Below are 18,063 nucleotides of genomic sequence, written 5' to 3'. Positions count from 1 at the left end.
GATGGAGAAGGATGGAGGAGAAGGAGGAAGAGGAGATGGAGGAGGAGATGGAGGAGGATGAGGATGGAGAAGAAGGAGGATGGAGGAAGAGGAGGAGGAGATGGAGGAGAAGAAGGAGGAGGAGAGGATGGAGGAGGAGAAGGAGGAAGAGGAGGAGGATGGAGAAGGATAGAGGAGAAGGAGGAAGAGGAGATGGAGGAGGAGGAGATGATGGAGGATGAGGATGGATGAGGGGGAGGAGGAGGAGAACAAGGAGGATAGAGGAAGAGGATGGAGGAGGAGAAGAAGGAGGATGGAGGAAGAGGAGGAGGAGATGGAGGAGAAGGAGGAGAAGAAGGAGGAGGAGAGGATGGAGGAGGAGAAGGAGGAAGAGGAGGAGGAGGATGGAGGATAGAGGAGGAGGAGGAGATGGAGGAGGAGGATGAGGATGGAGAAGGAGGAGAAGAAGGAGGATGGAGGAAGAGGAGGAGGAGATGGAGGAGGAGGAGGAGGAGAAGAAGGAGGAGGAGGAGGAGGAGAGGAAGGAGGAGAAGAAGGAGGATGGAGGAGGAGGATGGAGGAGGAGAAGGAGGAAGAGGAGGAGGAGGATGGAGAAGGAGGAGGAGAAGAAGGAGGATGGAGGAGGAGGAGAAGAAAAAGGAGGATGGAGGAGGAGAAGGAGGAGAAGAAGAAGGAGGAGGAGGAGAAGGAGGAGGAGGAGGATGGAGGAGGAGAAGAAGAAGGAGGATGGAGGAGGAGAAGGAGGAAGAGGAGGAGGAGGATGGAGAAGGAGGAGAAGAAGGAGGAGGATGGAGGAGGAGGAGATGATGGAGGATGAGGATGGATGAGGGGGAGGAGGAGGAGAAGAAGAAGGATGGAGGAAGAGGAGGAGGAGATGGAGGAGAAGGAGGAAGAGGAGGAGGAGGAGGAGAGGAAGGAGGAGGAAGAGAAGGAGGAAGAGGAGGAGGAGATGGAGGAGAAGAAGGAGAATGGAGGAAGAGGAGGAGGAGATGGAGGAGAGGATGAAGGAGGAGAAGGAGGAAGAGGAGGAGGAGGATGGAGAAGGAGGAGAAGAAGGAGGATGGAGGAGGAGGAGGATGGAGAAGGATAGAGGAGGAGGAAGAGGAGATGGAGGAGGAGGAGATGATGGAGGATGAGGATGGATGAAGGGGAGGAGGAGGAGAAGAAGGAGGATGGAGGAAGAGGAGGAGGAGATGGTGGAGAAGGAGGAGAGGATGGAGGAGGAGAAGGAGGAAGAGGAGGAGGAGGAGGAGGAGGAGAAGGAGGAAGAGGAGGAGGAGGATGGAGGAGGAGAAGGAGGAAGAGGAGGAGGAGGATGGAGGAGGATGAGAAGAAGAAGGAGGATGGAGGAGGAGGAGGATGGAGGAGGATGAGAAGAAGAAGGAGGATGGAGGAGGAGGAGGATGGAGAAGGAGGATGGAGGAGGAGAAGGAGGAAGAAGAGGAGAAGGAGGATGGAGGAGGAGAAGGAGGAAGAGGTGGAGGAGGAGGAGAGGAAGGAGGACCCCGCTGCTCAGCAGCACGGCCAGGGGAGGTGGGAATCGAGCAGGGCCTGAGCTGCTGAGCTTCCACACTCTCCACAAAACCATCCCGCTTTTCACGCCCTGTCGAACCCATTCCGTTCACACTTTTTCCCTTTCTTTTTCCTTCCTTTTATGATGCAAATCCTTTTGTTTCTGTCCGGCTGAAGGGGGTAAGAGACTGAAACCCGCCGCTTTTGAAAGGCCTGCAGCGCTGGAGTCAAGCAGAGAGCGGTGAAGAGAAATTCCCTTCCACATTCTGCACAAGGAGAAGACAATCGGTGACTGTGCACTTGGGCTGAATAGTTTCTGCCAACTGCTCAATAATTCTGTTTATTGCCCTGATAAATCAGCCAAAGGGATGGAAGGGCCTTAAATCCCACCCAGTGCCACCCCTGCCATGGCAGGGACAAATGTCACTGTCCAGCCTGGCCTTGGGCACTGCCAGGGATCCGGGGGCAGCCCTGAAAAATCTGTTTTAATGGATTTAATCCCAAATGTTCAAAGATTAATGAGCTCAGGAGCTCATTAACCCCCACCCCAGTTTAGGTGCGAGGGGGTTTTTGGTGGGGGGAATTCTCTTATAGGATTATGGAATGGTTTGGATTGAAATAGAATTTAAAACTTACCCAGTTTCATGGGCAGGGACACCTTCCACCATCTGTGAAACCATTCCCTGTGTCCTTGGCACTTCTGGATAATCCCTCTCTCATTTTTTTTGGGTCCTGGCAGGTCACATTTAGGCCACCCTGATTATCTCCAGGCTGGGTCATTGGTTACCTGCAGGATCCTGCTGGGTCCTGGTGGTTTTGTTATTATATTTATATTTGAAATTATATTTGAAATTATACCTTCTGTGGCTGCTGCTCCTGAGCCAAACGTTGGAATGGAGAAAAATGAAGGATTTTCTTTTCAAAAAGTGGGGAGGAAGGAGGGATTTGTCTTTCCAGAAAATGGGGGAAAAGGAGGGATTTTCTTTCCAAATAATTGGGAAAAAGGAGGGATTTGTCTTTCCAGAAAATGTGGGGAAAGGAGGGATTTGTCTTTTCAGAAAATGGGGAAAAGGAGGGATGTGTCTTTCCAGAAAATGGGGAAAAAGGAGGGATTTGTCTTTCCAGAAAATGGGGAAAAAGAGGGATTTGTCTTTCCAGAAAATGGAGAAAAAGGAGGGATTTGTCTTTCCAGAAAATGGGGAAAAAGGAGGGATTTGTCTTTCCAGAAAATGGAGAAAAATGAGGGATTTGTTTTTCCCAACAATCTTTGGGTCTGCTGGTGGATTAAACCAGCACTGAGAGATAAAAGGAATAATGGGAAAGATTTCACTGATTGATGAATGGAAAAAGATATTTGCTTTTTTTACTTCTCTTTTGCCTATGCCACCAAATTCTACCAAATCAACCCAAATTATATCAAATTAAACCAAATTATACCCAATTAATGCAGCTGACTGACTGCTTTGGGCTGGGCTGAGGAGTTTTCAGTGCTGTTGGTTGTTGCCCACGGTCACACACGGCAGAGGCAGCAGAATTAAAGTGATTTAATTTTTATTTTGCACGCTCAATGTGCGTTAACAAATCCAACATACAAGGTAGCATTACAGAATGTAGGTTAGCTGATAGCATTATGCAGTTTCACACAGGTTGAGTTCGGGTTTTTTTACCTTTTTTCTTTTTTTTTTTTAAATTTTATTTTTTTATTTCTCCACACAAAGTTGTAACTGTCCAAGTTCATTTTACAACAGAAGACACAAGGTAAAGAATAACCACACCTGGGAGATTTTACAGTGAGTCCGCTGTCACTTTACTGTCTATTTTATGTTTTTAAAAAATATATATATCTGCACATTTTTCAGTTTCCTATTATTCCAGAAGAGTGTTGGACCTACTCCTACCTGCCCGACAGCCTAAGTCTATTTACCCTGAGCATGTTTCCTTGACAAAAAATTCATTTTTCCTTTGCAACTAAAGGAATTTTAAGATCATCTAGGCTTAGCCATGCTTTTCACACCGAAGGGAAAAAAAAATGAATTTTTGTTGCTGCTTTTAGTCCTGGTCAGATCTTTGGAGTGGAAAGCATTTTCTGAGGAAAAATTGTGAAAAGTTGCTTGAATTGCAACAATGCAATTGCTTAGTGCAAAAAAATGAGGATTGAAAGAGATTTACAGCAATTTCCAATGGGGGGAACTCGTTTTCTGAGCCACAGAGCTCGAGCTAGAAGGAATTTAATAAATTTAAGAATTGAAGAAATTTAAGACGCTGAGAAAATCTACTACAACCTCAGGCAGAAATCCTGGTCGTGGATGGATGAAGGGGGAAAAAATCCACATTTGTGTTTGCTGAGAAATGGAGCCCCAGCGGGTGAGAAAAATCAGATTTTTACCAAAAAATGCCTTAGGAAAAGATGCCAAAGTGGCAGCAGCTGACAAAATTCTGTCAGTTCCTACAGAGCTGCTGCCTCGTGGGGAACCAGCAGAGCCTCACTCAGTTATTCCCATTTCAGGGCAGAGAAGGTGAAAAGGATCCTTTTTCCAACAGGGACGTAAAATTCAGCAGTTGAATCGTGTGAGTAGTTAAATTATTTTAATTTTTTTAAATTTTAATCTGTTATTTGCATTTCTATTTGAATCCCAGAGGGCTCAGAGCAACCAAAGATTTTCCTGAAAACCTGAAGCTGTCGAGGAGCCTTTTTGCAAACCCAATTCTGCCTCTCCATTTCCACTGGAGAGCCCAGGAACAATTTGAATTTTAATTATTTCTGTTCAATCCACAAACACTGGTTCCCATGAACGATTTGCTGCCAAATTTCATATTTATCTGTGCCCTGGCTGGGCTCTGACCAGGACACCCAAATCCAGGATGCTCTGCATGCATCCAGAGATGCTGCCAAATTTTATGAACTCCTGTCCCAAATTCCTGATTCTGCAGGGTTAAAACTCCTGTTCCAAATAAATTCCTGCCCCTGCAGGGTTAAAACTCCTGTTCCAAATAAATTCCTGCCTCTGCAGGGTTAAAACTCCTGTCCCAAATTCCATCTTCTCCCTCACAGGTGGTTCCCAGGCTCAGAAATCAGGATTTCAGGATTCCCCCAAGCTGCCTTCAAAGCACATTTTTAGTGCCAGGCTTTGCCCTGGGTTTGGTTTTAGGTGACTGCAGGATGATGTTTGATGCAAATTGACTCCAAAAAAAGTTTTGTCACCTTTTCCTGGACAAGCTCTGCCTCCAGGACCTTTTTGCCTGTCTCAGCTTTGTTTTGCCATTAAACAGAAATGATCAGAAATGATCAGAATTTGACATGTGATGTTGAAAAGTTTCCTTACCAAGCAATGACACATCAGTTTTTGGGTTTCCTTGGGCCCTTCATGCACAGACAGGATTAAATAAAATAAACCTGAGCAGGATTTCCCCAATTCCTACAGATCCTGCCTGTGGGAGGGTGACAACGGGATCAGTTGGTTGGGGTTTGGATTTTAAGAGACAATTCGTGGATGTTGTGAGCTCACAGCTCCCCCAGGTCCATCACAAGGAGGATTTCCGTGCCTGACACAGAATTGTTGCTTCTCTGGAGGCCAGTGCCGTTTTCCCTGTATTTCCCTTTTGTGCCAGTGCAGAATTCAAACCCAGCTCTACATGGAAACGTGGTTGGGACTCCCAAACCAGCACAGAACAGAACTGCAAGAACCAATGGGCAGGCAAAAAACTAACAAGAAACTAGAGGTTAAAACAGCAGAATTCAGAAACTTTGGGAGAAGCCTAACGAAGACAGGCCAATCTTGGTGAATACCAGCAAAGACAGCTCGGCACAAACACAACTTCCATAGTGACAGATAATTGTATTCAAACCTGCAACTTGATATTGGCAGTTATACTAATTTCAGTTTGTAGTAGGCATGCAATAGCGTGATTACACTGTTATATATATTCGTGGTACCTTTTTTTTTTTTTAATCATTTATTTATCATTATTTATTCCCCATCGTTTATTTGTTTTAATGCTCCTTAGAATTTTTAGTGCCCTGCAAAAACCACATCACTAAAGAGAACCTATGGGTATTCTCAGTTTAGTCAGAGAGAACCTATGGGTATTCTCAGTTTAGTCAGGGAGAAAGGAGAGTTTCTAACCAGGCTAAAGGTTTTTAGGATCCCAGAACACAAGTAAATACAAGTGCAGTGACTCAATGCTTTGCCTGTGTCTTGTCCCACTGGGTGCATTTCACCTGGGTCCCCATCTCATCTTCCTTTTTGTGTTGCTACCCCTCTAATTTTATTCCTCTTTTCTTTATAGATTCCCTTTCCTACTTCTTCCTGGTCATTCTGCTCATTCTCACTTATTTAAGTGGAACCCCTCTATCCCTCCTCACAATTCCTCCACTCTAACAGCTGAAATTCTCCTTGTAATGATCCTTTTGCAAGCTGGAAATGCTAAAACCTGCTTAAAAACTCTCCTTTCTCCCTGCCTAAACTGAGAACACCCATAAGAACCAACCAGCTGCTGCTCCTCAACGCCAAGTCCTTCAGTCCTACAGCTAAAACCGAGTTTGCAATCCGTCCTAGGAGGGCTCAGTACTCGCTCAGGCTGTGCCACTTGGCCACGGCTTTGCCGGGGCTGTCGCAGACCTGGCGCCAGTGCTCGGTGCCCGCGGCGCTGGCGCTGTGCGCGCCCAGGATCAGCCTGCCCACCACCTCGTTCTTGGTGGTGCGGTCGAAGTCGATCACCAGGAACTCGATGCTGATGTCGGGCAGCAGATCCACGGGGATGTCGTAGATGAAGGACTCGTTGAAGACGGGGTTCAAAGTGCACTTCTTGACGTGGGTTTTCTTCTTGGCGATGCGCTTGCGGCCGTAGTAAACGTTCACCTTGACGTAGGGGTCTGCTGGGGGGGAGAGGGAGCGACAATGACACGGCCCAGGAGAGCTCCACGTGGCACAGGCTGGCTTGGGTTAGGAGGGACTTCAAATCCCTCTCCTGCCCATCCCATTCCACACCTTCCCATCCCATTCCACACCTTCCTCTACTCCAGGTGGCTCCAGCCTGGCCTTGGACATTGCAAGCCCTGGTTTGGGCTGGAAGGATCTCTGAAAATCCCATTCCTCTCCTGCCCATCCCATTCCAAACCTTCCTCTAGCCCAGGTGGCTCCACCTGGCCTTGGGCAGTGCCAGGGATCCTGAGGCAGCCCTGGAAAATCTGCTTTAATGGATTTAATCCCAAGTGTTCAAGATTAATAAACTTAGGAGTTTCAGTTTAGGTGGAAGGGGGGATTTAGGTGGGGGGAATTCTCTCACAGAACCATGGAATGGTTTGGGTTGAAATAGAATTTAAAACTCATCCAGTTTCATGGGCAGGGACACCTTCCACCATCTGGGATGGAGCTGATTTGCTGTTAAAATAAAAACTCAATCTCTGAGCTGCTGAAAATTTGGGTTCCACCCCCCTAAACCTGCCCCATCAGGGACTGGGATCTGGCCAGCCCCAAGGAATGGAATTTTCATTTCCAAATGCCCAATTCTGTGCTCTGAGGTGAAGTTCTGGCACTGCTCCCCTGCTCAGCTCAGCAGGAAAATGCAGAGGGGGAATTTCAGCCTGGAAAATGTTCATTTTCGTTAGGTGATTTCTTTTTGCTCCCCACCCTTGTTCAGGACACAGCCCAACAGAGGGTCGGGGCACTTCCAATAAATTGCAGATGGGAAATGCTGCCAGCAGAAGGTGCTGGGAAAGAATAAAAATAATAAAGTTTAAAACAAAGCCTCCCTTTTCCCCCCAGCCCTCAGGCAGCTGCTCTTTATGCAGACACTGGGGAGGATTACAATCACGATACCAGGCACTGAGGGATTTTTTTTTTTCATTCCACACAAGTTTTGAAGGCCCTTGCCCAGCTGGCACTGCCTTTTTTTCCACCTTTTTTTTTTTTTTAACCCAGCTGAAATGGGTTTATGCATAATACAAAGATATATAAATAGTGTTGGTCACAGGATTCTGCTGGTAGAACAGCACTGAAAATTTTATCCTGTGGTTGGAGACTACACATGCACAGCTTTTTGTTTTTTTCTCTTTTTTTTTCCCCTTAAAGAAAGGGTAAAATGTAGGGCCTACTAGTCTGCATTCCAGGAGAAAGCTGCAAAACCAGGACTAGTTTTGCTCTCAGTCAGGCTCTTACTGACTCAAATTAATTCCATTTCCCCACAATCCTGAAGGAGACTTTGCTCAGGGGATCCAGGAGTGTGAAAATCTGGGAAACACCAAAGCCAGGACAGCTGCTCCCCTCTCCCCAAACAGCACAAGAACAACAGAAATGAAAACACCCAAAACCAGAATTTTTGGGAGCACAACTCAACTTCCCTGGCTGTGCAGAGCCATAGAATCCCCCCTGAGCCTCCTTTTCTCCAGGATGGGCCTCTTCCCAACTCCCTCAGGAATTCTCCAGCCCCTTTCCAACTCCCTCAGGAATTCTCCATCCCTTTCCCAACTCCCTCAAGAATTCTCTCAGCTCCTTCCCAACTCCCTCAGGAATTCTCCAGCCCTTTCCCAACATCCTCAGGAATTCTCCAGCCCCTTCCCAATGCCCTCAGGAATTCTCCAGCTCCCTCAGGAATTCTCCAGCCCCTTCCCAGCTCCCTCAGGAATTCTCCAGCTCCCTCAGGAATTCTCCAGCCCTTTCCCAACTCCCTCAGGAACTCTCCAGCCCCTTCCCAGCTCCCTCAGGAATTCTCCAGCCCTTTCCCAACTCCCTCAGGAATTCTCCAGCCCTTTCCCATCTCCCTCAGGAATTCTCCAGCTCCCTCAGGAATTCTCCAGCTCCCTCAGGAATTCTCCAGCCCCTTCCCAGCTCCCTCAGGAATTCTCCAGCCTTTCCCAGCCCCTCCAGGTCTTTCTTGTCATGAGAAAACCCAAAACTGACCCCAGGCTTTGAGGCTCCTCAGCAGTGCCCAGCACAGGGGATGGGCACTGCCCTGGTCCTGTGCCACCTGGGCACACCTGGGCACACCTGGGTTGGTGTCCAGCCCCTCCAGGCAGGACAATTCCCATTTTTCCTCACACCATTGACCTCATCCCATGGATCCCATGGATCCAGGGAGTTCTGCACCCAGCACAAAGCCTGCATGAAATGCTCCCAGCAGAAAGAATTTGGGCTGGTCTGCACAACCACCTGCAGCAATCCAAAACCCTTAAAAAGAACTTGAGGAAAAACATGTATACAGCCAAAATCTTCAGCTAAAACAAAGGCAAAACCCTGCAGGTGAACTTGGGGATTTATGTTTTGCCCAAATACTCAAAGCTGGAGAAAATAGCTTCTACCTGAGAGGCCAGTGATGTCCATCTTTGGCAAATGCCTGGCTTTCAGCACCACCACGGTCATCCTCTGTGCCACGGGCTGGTAGGACAGGGACACCTGCAGCTCCCCTCTGCTGATGCATTTCTGCAGGGAGAAACACACAGAGAACTCCTTAGGACAATGACACCTCCCCAGAATTTCCTTTCCTTGCGTTAAATGCCTGAAAAATGGGAAAATAAATCCCAGGTGCCTCAGCTGCAGAAGGGGAAGCACCTCGTGCTCACCCCATAGCTGTGAGCACCCTGGAACTCTGGATTTCTAGGAGGGAAAACCTGGTGGGACCTTCTGAGAGAGCAGTTGCCAAAGGGCTCTGAGTGCTTTAGGAGCTCAAATTCCACTGATTTTTTTTGGGGTTTCATTTCAGGAGTGTCCTGTTTTATTATTATAAAAATAATAAAACATAATAAAAATAATAAAAATAATAAAACATAATAAAAATAATAAAATAGAATAAAACATAATAAAAATAATAAAATAGAATAAAATACAACACAAATAATAGAATAAATAGAAGAACATATAATAAAATACAATACAAATAATAGAGTAAATATAATAACATATCATAATAAAGAATAAAATACAATAAAAATATTATACAATAAAAATAATAAAATATAATAAAGTATAATGAAATATAATAGAAATAAGAAAATGTAATAAAATGTAATAAATAGATGTAATAAAAATCAAGAATAAATATAAAAATAAATAACATAAAAATAAATAACATAAAAATAAAGAAATAAAATTAAAGATATATGAGATGTATAACAAGTTATAATAAATATATACCAAATTATAATAAATGTATAACTAATTTTAATAAATATATAATAAATTATCATAAATATATAATAAATTATAATAAATAATATATTCCTGGGCCTGGAATAGAAATGTTTGGAACTTTTTTCGAGCATGCACATCTGGCACCAAGATAAATCAATTTTCGATTAGTAACAAATGTTAAATAATTTGCATCCTCGATTAAAATTATTCATCTTTAAATCTATTTTTCCCTCTATTTTTAAGCTATTACTTCTAAGACATCCAGTCATACACTGAAAAAAAATTATTAAAGACCACTTGTTTTATCATGATGTAAAGCTTCCCTAGAACTGAAGAACAGCAAAGGAATTACCAGAACTCTTGTTTTTTTGGGGGTCATTGACATAGAATCTCCTATAAAAATAATAAAAAAGGAAAAAAAAATTAAAAAAAGCTAAACACTCCATAAAGTAAAAACATTTCAAGTTAAAAAATGTTTTTCTAGGACATAAGGAACAATTCCTTTTGTTTTTGAACCTGGGAGACGATGGGCAGCAGAAATCAACAGAGCAAGAAGATTAAAATCTGATTTTTCTCCTCCTCTTGAGCACCCAAACATCTGCTCATCCTTTTGTTTACACCACCAGGCACTAAGAGTGGGATTTATTTCACCCAGATTTTCGATGTCGAAATTTTTGGGGTTTTTTTTGCATTTTGTTCCCAATCCAACCCATCTCAGGTGGGATTCCCGGGGAATCCGGTCAGGCGTTTTACAGCCACATTTCAGTGTAAATAATTCCAAATATTTGGGTTTAAAGTGGTCAGATCAGAGAAATCTCCCTCTCTCAGTGAGGTTTGAATGTCCTGTTATGGGAATTTGCCTTTTTTTTGGCACATCCATCATAAAATTCATCACTGCTGTGACAAAACCTCATCCATTTGCCATCATCACAGAGCAGAGAAATACCCAGCTAAAACCACAGCCATATCTCACCAAAAATATGCATTTGTGGAAAAAACAGAATTTAAAAACAGGTTTCACTGCTGAGGATCTGCATCATTCCCATTTGTTAAACCATGGAAGCTCCCAGATCAAAATAATGGGGATCAAAAACAGCCATATTTCACCAAAAATATGTATTTGTGGAAAAAACAGAATTTATGGCTGAGGATCTGCATCATTCCTGCTTTTTAAACCACTGAGGCTCCTGGTTTAAAAGCTCTGGGGTCAAACACAGCCATATTTCACGAAAAATATGTATTTGTGGAAAAAACAGAATTAAAAACAGCTTTCATGGCTGAGGATCTGCATCATTCCTGCTTGTTAAACCTTGGAAGCTCCTGGATAAAAACATCTGGGGTAAAACACAGCCATATAACACAAAATACATGTATTTGTGGAAAAAACAGAATTTATGGCTGAGGATTTGCATCATTCCTGCTTGTTAAACCACTGAGGCTCCTGGATCAAAATCTTTGGGATTAAACACAGCCATATAACACAAAATATATCTATTTGTGGAAAAAACAGAATTTATGGCTGAGGATCTGCATCATTCCTGCTTGTTATACCATGGAGGCTCCTGGATGAAAAGCTCTGGGGTCAAACACAACCGTATCACACCAAAAATATGTATTTGTGGAAAAATCTGAATTTATGGCTGAGGATCTGCATCATTCCTGCTTGTTATACCATGGAGCCTCCTGGATGAAAAGCTCTGGGGTCAAACACAGCCATAACACACCAAAAATATGTATTTATGGAAAAAACAGAATTTATGGTTGAGGATCTGCATCATTCCTGCTTTTTAAACCACTGAGGCTCCCAGATCAAAATTGCTGGGGTCAAACACAGCCATATCACATCAAAAATGTGCATCTGGGGAAAAACAGAATTTATGGCTGAGGATCTGTATAATTCCTGCTTTTTAAACCACTGAGGCTCCTGGATGAAAATATCTGGGGTAAAACACAGCCATATAACACAAAATATATGTATTTGTGGAAAAAACAGAATTTATGGCTGAGGATCTGAGTAATTCCTGCTTTTTAAACCACTGAGGCTCTCTAATCAAAATCTCTGGGATCAAACACAGCCACATCACACCAAAAATGTGCATCTGGGGAAAAAACAGATTTTATGGCTGAGGAGCTGAATCATTCCTGCTTTTTAAACCATGGAGGCTCTCAAATCAAAAGCTCTGGGATCAAACACAACCATAATACAAAAATTAAAATATTTGTGAAAAAAACAGATTTTATGGTTGAGGATCTACATCATTCCTGTTTGTTATACCATGGAGGCTCCTGGATCAAAATCACTGGAGTCAAACACAGCCAAATCTCACCAAAAATATGGATTTGTGGAAAAAACAGAATTTATGGTTGAGGATCTGCATCATTCCTGCTTGTTAAACCACTGAGGCTTCTGGATCAAAATTGCTGGGATCAAACACAGCCATAACACACCAAAAATATGTATTTGTGGAAAAAACAGAATTAATGGCTGAGGATCTGCATCATTCCTGCTTGTTAAACCACTGAGGCTCCCAAATCAAAATCTCTGGGGTAAAAGACAGTGCACAAAAAGTCACCCTACAGGGAAATAGGGTGAACATACTCACTTGTATGTTCCTTTTGAGGATCTCCCTGGTCAGCTGCACCTTGCCAGTGCTGGGATCCACCCCTGAAAGGTGGATATATCACACCAAAAATATGCATTTGTGGAAAAACCTGAATTTATGGCTGAGGATCTGAATCAGTCCTGCTTGTTAAGCCACTGAGGCTCCTGGATCAAAATCACTGGGGTCAAACACAACCATATCACACCAAAAATGTGCATTTGTGGAAAAAACAGAATTTATGGCTGAGGATCTGCATCATTCCTGCTTGTTAAGCCATGGAGCCTCCTGGATGAAAAGCTCTGGGGTCAAACACAACCATATCACACCAAAAATATGTATTTATGGAAAAAATAGAATTTATGGCTGAGGATCTGAATAATTTCTGCTTGTTAAACCACTGAGGCTCCCAGATCAAAATCTGTGGGATCAAACACAGACCAAAGAGCCACCCTACATGGAAACAGGGTGAACATACTCACTTGTATGTTCCTTTTGAGGATCTCCCTGGTCAGCTGCACCTTGCCAGTGCTGGGATCCACCCCTGCCAGGGGCACCATCACCTCCCCGATCACATCATCGCGGGAGAAGCGGTCGAAGCTGAGCACCAGGAAATGCAGCACCAGGTCCTGCAGCTGGCTGTAGGGGATCCCGTAGAAGGTGAAGGTCTCGTCGAAAACGGGCTCCAGGGTCTTGCGGAGCACGCGGGTCTTGACGCGGTGCCTCTTGTCGGGCAGAATTGTCATCTTGATGTAAGGGTCGGAGCTCTGCGTGTGCTCGTCCATCACGGGCAGCCCGTGAGCCTCCTGGATGGTGACCACCAGAGCTTTTTTGGGGAAGTTGTAGTCCACTGAGAAAGTCAGGTCTCCCAGCAGGACGTCGTCGCCCGGGGAAGAAGGAGAGGAGGTTTTGCTCCCTCCCGGAGTGAGGCTTTGATCTGGGCTGAGTTCATCTCCATAATCGACTTTGATGGGGAGCTGGTCGACCTGGGGGGGTCCATCTGGAGCTTTGGTGGGGCCCATCAAGCCAGACTCAGCAGCATCCACCAGGAGGTTCCCCCTGCCCCCCTCTTTGTCTCTCCGGATCCGGTTGATTTTCTTCTTGTTGCTCAAGGTCTCCGGGTAGATGCTGATGCCTTTCAGCATGTGGATGAATTTGTAGGGGGGGGTTTTGTGCTTCTTTTCTGCTTGCTGGTGACAGCATGTCCACACAAAGACTGTGACTGAGACAGAAACCACCAGCACGGTGGCTCCAATGAGTCCTGCCACCACGGGGGACACATCTGCGGGGAGACAAGGCAGTGAGGAGCAGCACACCTTGCCTGCAGATCTACACACTCTTCATTCTGGGATCTATCACAGCTTCCCCACACATCCCTGCTGGTCTCTAAATTTATTCCTCACGCTCCTAAGGCGTGCCTGACCTGTGTTCCATGAGCTCAGGAGCTCAAACTGTTGATTGCCTTATCTTGCCAAACCCAGCTCCTGCATCACCAGCATCTCCATAGGAACGGGGGCTCTCGATGTGCAAGAAGCATTTTCCTTTTATTTTTTTAATGCCCTGTTCAGGAACGTTACACAACTCTATTTTCACTACAGGGAAGGAGTAATAAATCTGGCCACGATGCTGGATTTGAGATATCCTTCATTAATGATTTTTAAAATATCCTTTTGCCTTGAAATGGTTGTTTTGCCCAAGTCAGGGCTAAACCTGAATTCTCCCAATGTCCAAACCAACAGACTGAAAACCTCCTTTTAAACCCAATCTGTGCTAAGGATACCCCAATGGTGGCTAATGGTTAAATGGTGACAGCATGTGGATCCCAGGAAACACACGGTAAGAGGGAAGTGGGGCCGTTTTCCAGGAGATAAATGGTGCTGGATGGAGGAATATCCAAAATACTTCGGGATTCAGAGGTTCTCGGCACCAAAATCATCTCAAACCCCAAAAATTCTCAGCATCAAAATCATCCCAAACCCCAGCAGTTCTCATACCAAAATCATCCCAAACCCCAGAGGTTCTTGTCACCAAAATCATCCCAAACCCCAACAGTTATCGGCACCAAAATAATCCCAAACCCCAGCGGTTCTGGGCCCCAAAGTCCTCCCAAACCCCAGTGGTTCTTGTGACCAAAATCATCCCAAACCCCAGTGGTTCTCGGCACCAAAATCATCCCAAACCCCAGCGGTCCTTGTCACCAAAATCATCCCAAACCTCAACCATTCCCAGCATCAAAATCATCCCAAACCCCAGCGGTTCTCACACCAAAATCATCCCAAACCCCAGCGGCTCTTGTCACCAAAATCATCCCAAACCTCAACCATTCCCAGCATCAAAATCATCCCAAACCCCAGCAGTTCCAAAATCATCCCAAACCCCAGCGGTTCTTGTCACCAAAATAATCCCAAACCCCAACGGTTCTCACACCAAAATAATCCCAAACCCCAGCGGTTCTTGGCACCAAAATCATCCCCAACCCCAGCAGATATCGGCACCAAAATCATCCCAAACCCCAGCGGTTCTCATACCAAAATCATCCCAAACCCCAGCGGTTCTCACACCAAAATCATCCCAAACCCCAGCGGTTCTTGTCACCAAAATCATCCCAAACCCCAGCGGTTCTTGTCACCAAAATCATCCCAAACCCCAGCGGTTCTTGTCACCAAAATCATCCCAAACCCCAGTGGTTCTCACACCAAAATCATCCCAAACCCCAGCGGTTCTTGTCACCAAAATCATCCCAAACCCCAGCAGTTCCAAAATCCTCCCAAACCCCAGCGGTTCTCGGCCCCAAAATAATCCCAAACCCCAGCGGTTCTCACACCAAAATCATCCCAAACCTCAACCATTCCCAGCATCAAAATCATCCCAAACCCCAGCAGTTCTTATCACCAAAATCATCCCAAACCCCAGCGGTTCTCATCACCAAAATAATCCCAAACCCCAGCAGTTCTCAGCACCAAAATCATCCCAAACCCCAGCGCTTCTCGGCACCAAAATCATCCCAAACCCCAGCGGTTCTTGGCCCGACGCTGCCGGGCTGGGCCCTCCCGGGGCTCAGCGGCATTTGGAGCCTCTCCATCACCCCCGCGGCGCTCCCGGTACCGGCTCCCGGCTCCGCCCGGTCCGTTTCCCCCTCCCCGAGCACCCCCCGGTGCCCCGGGCGGGCCCCGCCTCGCGTCGCCGGTGCCGGTGCCGCAGCCGCCCCGGGGATCGCGAACAAAGGCCGGGGCGCGGCGCGGCCCGGCACAGACATCACGTCATCCGCCCGGTCTGCACCTGCCACCGGGCCCCGCTCCGCCACCGACCGCCGGTACCGGCACCGGCACCGCCCCAGCAGCGGCGGCAGCAGCACCGCGGGGGCGGAGGGGCCGCGGGATGCTCGGGGACCGGGGGATGCTGAGGCACCGGGGGATGCTGAGGGGCTGAGGGATGCTGAGGCACCGGGGGATGCTGAGGCACCGGGGGATGCGGAGGCACCGGGAGATGCGGAGGCCCCGGAGCGGCGCTCCCATCCCCGCGCACGGCCCGGCCCCGGTTGCGCCTCTCGGTACCCCACCGGAGCGGCCCGGCCGCACTCACCGAAGCCGGGGTGGACACTGGTGATCTCGGCCATGGCCCCGCCGAGGCCGGGGCCGCGGGGGTGCGGGGCCCGGTGCGGAGATGCTGCCGGCCGGGATGCAGGAGCTGCCGACCGGTCCCGCTGCGGCGCTCGCCCCGCCCGGCCCCGCCCCGCCCGCGGCGGCCCCGCCCGGCGGTGACTCGGCAACTGGCGGGGCACGGGCAGCCGTGGGGCTGTGCCCGCCGGGTCTGAGCCCCGTTTATGTCTGAGCCCCGCTCCCACCGGCAGCACCGGGCGGACCCGCTGTGCCCCGCGGGGGACACCGGGTGTGTGAACGTGGCTCTGTGTGTGTGAGGGGTCGCACAGCGAAGATGGCGGTGACCGCGCTCGGTGCCCCCCCCACCCCCTCACGGCTCCGCCTCACCGGGGCCCCGGCGGGGACCGGCGGCGGGCGCGCATGCGCGGGGCGAGCACCGGGCGCTTCCGTTTCCTGCGCGGGCAGCGGGACCGGGCGGCACCGGGCGGCCCGAACGGGACCGGAGCCCCGCCATGGCTCTGGCGCTGAAGATGCTGCCCTGCAAGAAGCGCAGAGCGGCGGGGCCGCCCAGCCCGAGGGAGCGCGGGGAGGACGCGGAGCTGCCCGGAGGCTCCGGTGTTCCCGACGGGAAGGGCCCCGCGGGAACGGAGGCCTCGCCGAAGAGCGGGAGGAAGGGCGCCGTGAGGGCGGCGCTGAGCACCGGGCAGGAGCTCCCCGCGGGCCCCGGCAGCCCGGCGGCGGAAGGTACCGGGAGGAGGGGCGGCTTTGCGCCTTGGGATTTTGTGTTTATTTTGTTCCCGATTTTTTTTTTTTCCCCTACAAAGTGTTATACATTAAAATGAGGTTTTCCCCCGTGTTTTCTCATCCTTGGAAGTGGCCGAGGCGGGGTTGGACGGGACGTGGAGCAGGCTGGGGTGGTGGAAGGTGTCCCTGCCGTGGTTGGGGTGGGATTTATGGATTTATGGATTTATGTTCGCTCCCCACACGAACCGGTCTGTGATTAAATGGGAAAGGCTCCCGGGCTGAGGAAGGGAGATGAGGGGATTGGAACATCTCTGTCGCAAGGAAAGGCTGAGGGAGCTGGGGCTGCTCAGCCTGGAGAGGAGCCCCAGCTGAGAGGGGCCTCAGCCCTGGATGTCTCTGGGTGTCCCTGGGTGTCCCTGGATGTCCCTGCGTGTCCCTGGATGCGTATGGGTATCCATGTCTGTCCCTGAGTGTCCTCAGGTGTCTCTGTGTGTCCCTGGATGTCCCTGTCTGTCCATGAGTGTCCCTGCGTGCCCTCAGATGTCCCTGGGTGTCTCTGGATTTCCTTGGATGTCCCTGGCTGTCTCTGGGTTTCCCTGGATGTCCTCAGGTGTTTCTGGGTGTCTCTGTCTGTCCCTGGGTTTCCATGGATGTCCTCAGTTGTCTCTGGGTGTCCCTGGATGTCTGTGGATTTCCGTGGGTGTCCGCGAGTGTCCATGTCTTTCCCTGGGTGTCTCTGGGTTTCTATGGCTGTCTCTGAGTGTCCTCAGGGGTTCTCTGGGTGTCTCTGAGTGTCCCTGGGTTTCTGTGGATGTCCCCTGAGTGTCTTTGGATGTCCCTGAGTGTCTCTGGGTGTCTCTGGGTGTCCTCAGGTGTCTCTGGGTGTTCCTGTGTGTCCCTGGGATTCTATGGCTGTCTCTGGGTTTCTGTGGATGTCCCTGAGTGTCCCTGGGTGTCCTTAGGTGTCTCTGGGGGTCTCTTGATTTCCGTGGCTGTCCCTGAGTGTCCCTGGCTGTCTCTGGGTTTCCGTGGATGTCCCTGAGTGTCCCTGGCTGTCCCTGTCTCTCTCTGGGTATCTCAGTCCATTCCTGGCTGTCCCTGTGTGTCTCTGTCCATCCCTGTGTGTCCCTGTCCATCCCAGTCTGTCCCTGGCTGTCCCTGTCCATCCCTGTCCATCCCAGTCTGTCCCAGTCTGTCCCTGTGTCCCCCAGGCTCTGCTCCAGCCCCACCATGGCCCCAGAGCCCCGGGCAGGGCTGAGCCCAGGAGCTGCCCCTGCCCAGGAGGCAGAACTGCTGCCCTGGGCAGTGCCAGCCCTGAGCAGAGCCCAGCGAGGCTGTGGAGCCTCCAGAGCCGCCTGGCCACCATCCTGTGCCCCGTGCCCTGGGGTGGCCCTGCCTGCACAGGGCGGCACAGGTGACCCACTGTGGCCCTTCAGATTTGATGGTTTCTGTGATTCTCAGTGGGAATCATCTCTGGTTCTC

General features: G+C 48.7%; 2 protein-coding genes across 5 annotated transcripts in view; one reads left to right on the top strand and one right to left on the bottom strand.

Annotated features, from left to right (window-relative positions):
- Positions 1-3,046: 3,046 nt before the first annotated feature.
- On the bottom strand, positions 3,047-16,110 carry SYT11 (synaptotagmin 11). 3 transcript variants are annotated; one of them, XM_072918622.1, is made up of 4 exons: positions 15,821-16,110; positions 12,721-13,520; positions 8,810-8,930; positions 3,047-6,388 (listed from the first exon to the last, which is right to left on the bottom strand). In XM_072918622.1, the coding sequence occupies exons 1-4, from the start codon at positions 15,852-15,854 to the stop codon at positions 6,075-6,077; spliced, it is 1,269 nt and encodes a 422-aa protein (XP_072774723.1). In that variant the 5' UTR covers positions 15,855-16,110; the 3' UTR covers positions 3,047-6,074. The 3 variants fall into 3 exon arrangements, with proteins under 3 accessions (XP_072774723.1, XP_041577028.1, XP_041577027.1); XM_041721094.2 differs by having other exon boundaries at positions 3,047-6,385; XM_041721093.2 differs by having other exon boundaries at positions 3,047-6,385; positions 8,807-8,930; positions 15,821-16,031.
- Positions 16,111-16,243: 133 nt separating this feature from the next.
- The window catches only part of GON4L (gon-4 like), a 33,379-nt gene continuing 31,559 nt past the window's right edge, over positions 16,244-18,063 (top strand). For both annotated transcript variants that reach the window (XM_072918621.1, XM_072918620.1), the window contains exon 1: positions 16,244-16,581. In XM_072918621.1, coding sequence (XP_072774722.1) covers positions 16,350-16,581 — 232 coding nt within the window. In that variant the 5' untranslated portion in view covers positions 16,244-16,349. The remainder of the gene's footprint in view (positions 16,582-18,063) is intronic.

This window comes from Taeniopygia guttata, chromosome 25, assembly GCF_048771995.1.
Source record: "Taeniopygia guttata chromosome 25, bTaeGut7.mat, whole genome shotgun sequence".
Lineage (NCBI taxonomy): Eukaryota > Metazoa > Chordata > Aves > Passeriformes > Estrildidae > Taeniopygia > Taeniopygia guttata.
Note: the sequence above shows the minus strand (reverse complement) of the source record. Positions and strands in the feature narration are given on the sequence as shown.

Bases quoted from the DNA above. Each gene is read 5' to 3' on its own strand.
- SYT11 (XM_072918622.1), bottom strand. From the start codon at position 15,854: ATGGCCGAGATCACCAGTGTCCACCCCGGCTTCG. The intron at 13,521-15,820 runs GTGAGTGCGGCC...GTCTCCCCGCAG, and splicing joins CAGTGTCCACCCCGGCTTCG to ATGTGTCCCCCGTGGTGGCA. The intron at 8,931-12,720 runs GTGAGTATGTTC...TTCTCCCTGCAG, and splicing joins TCCTCAAAAGGAACATACAA to AAATGCATCAGCAGAGGGGA.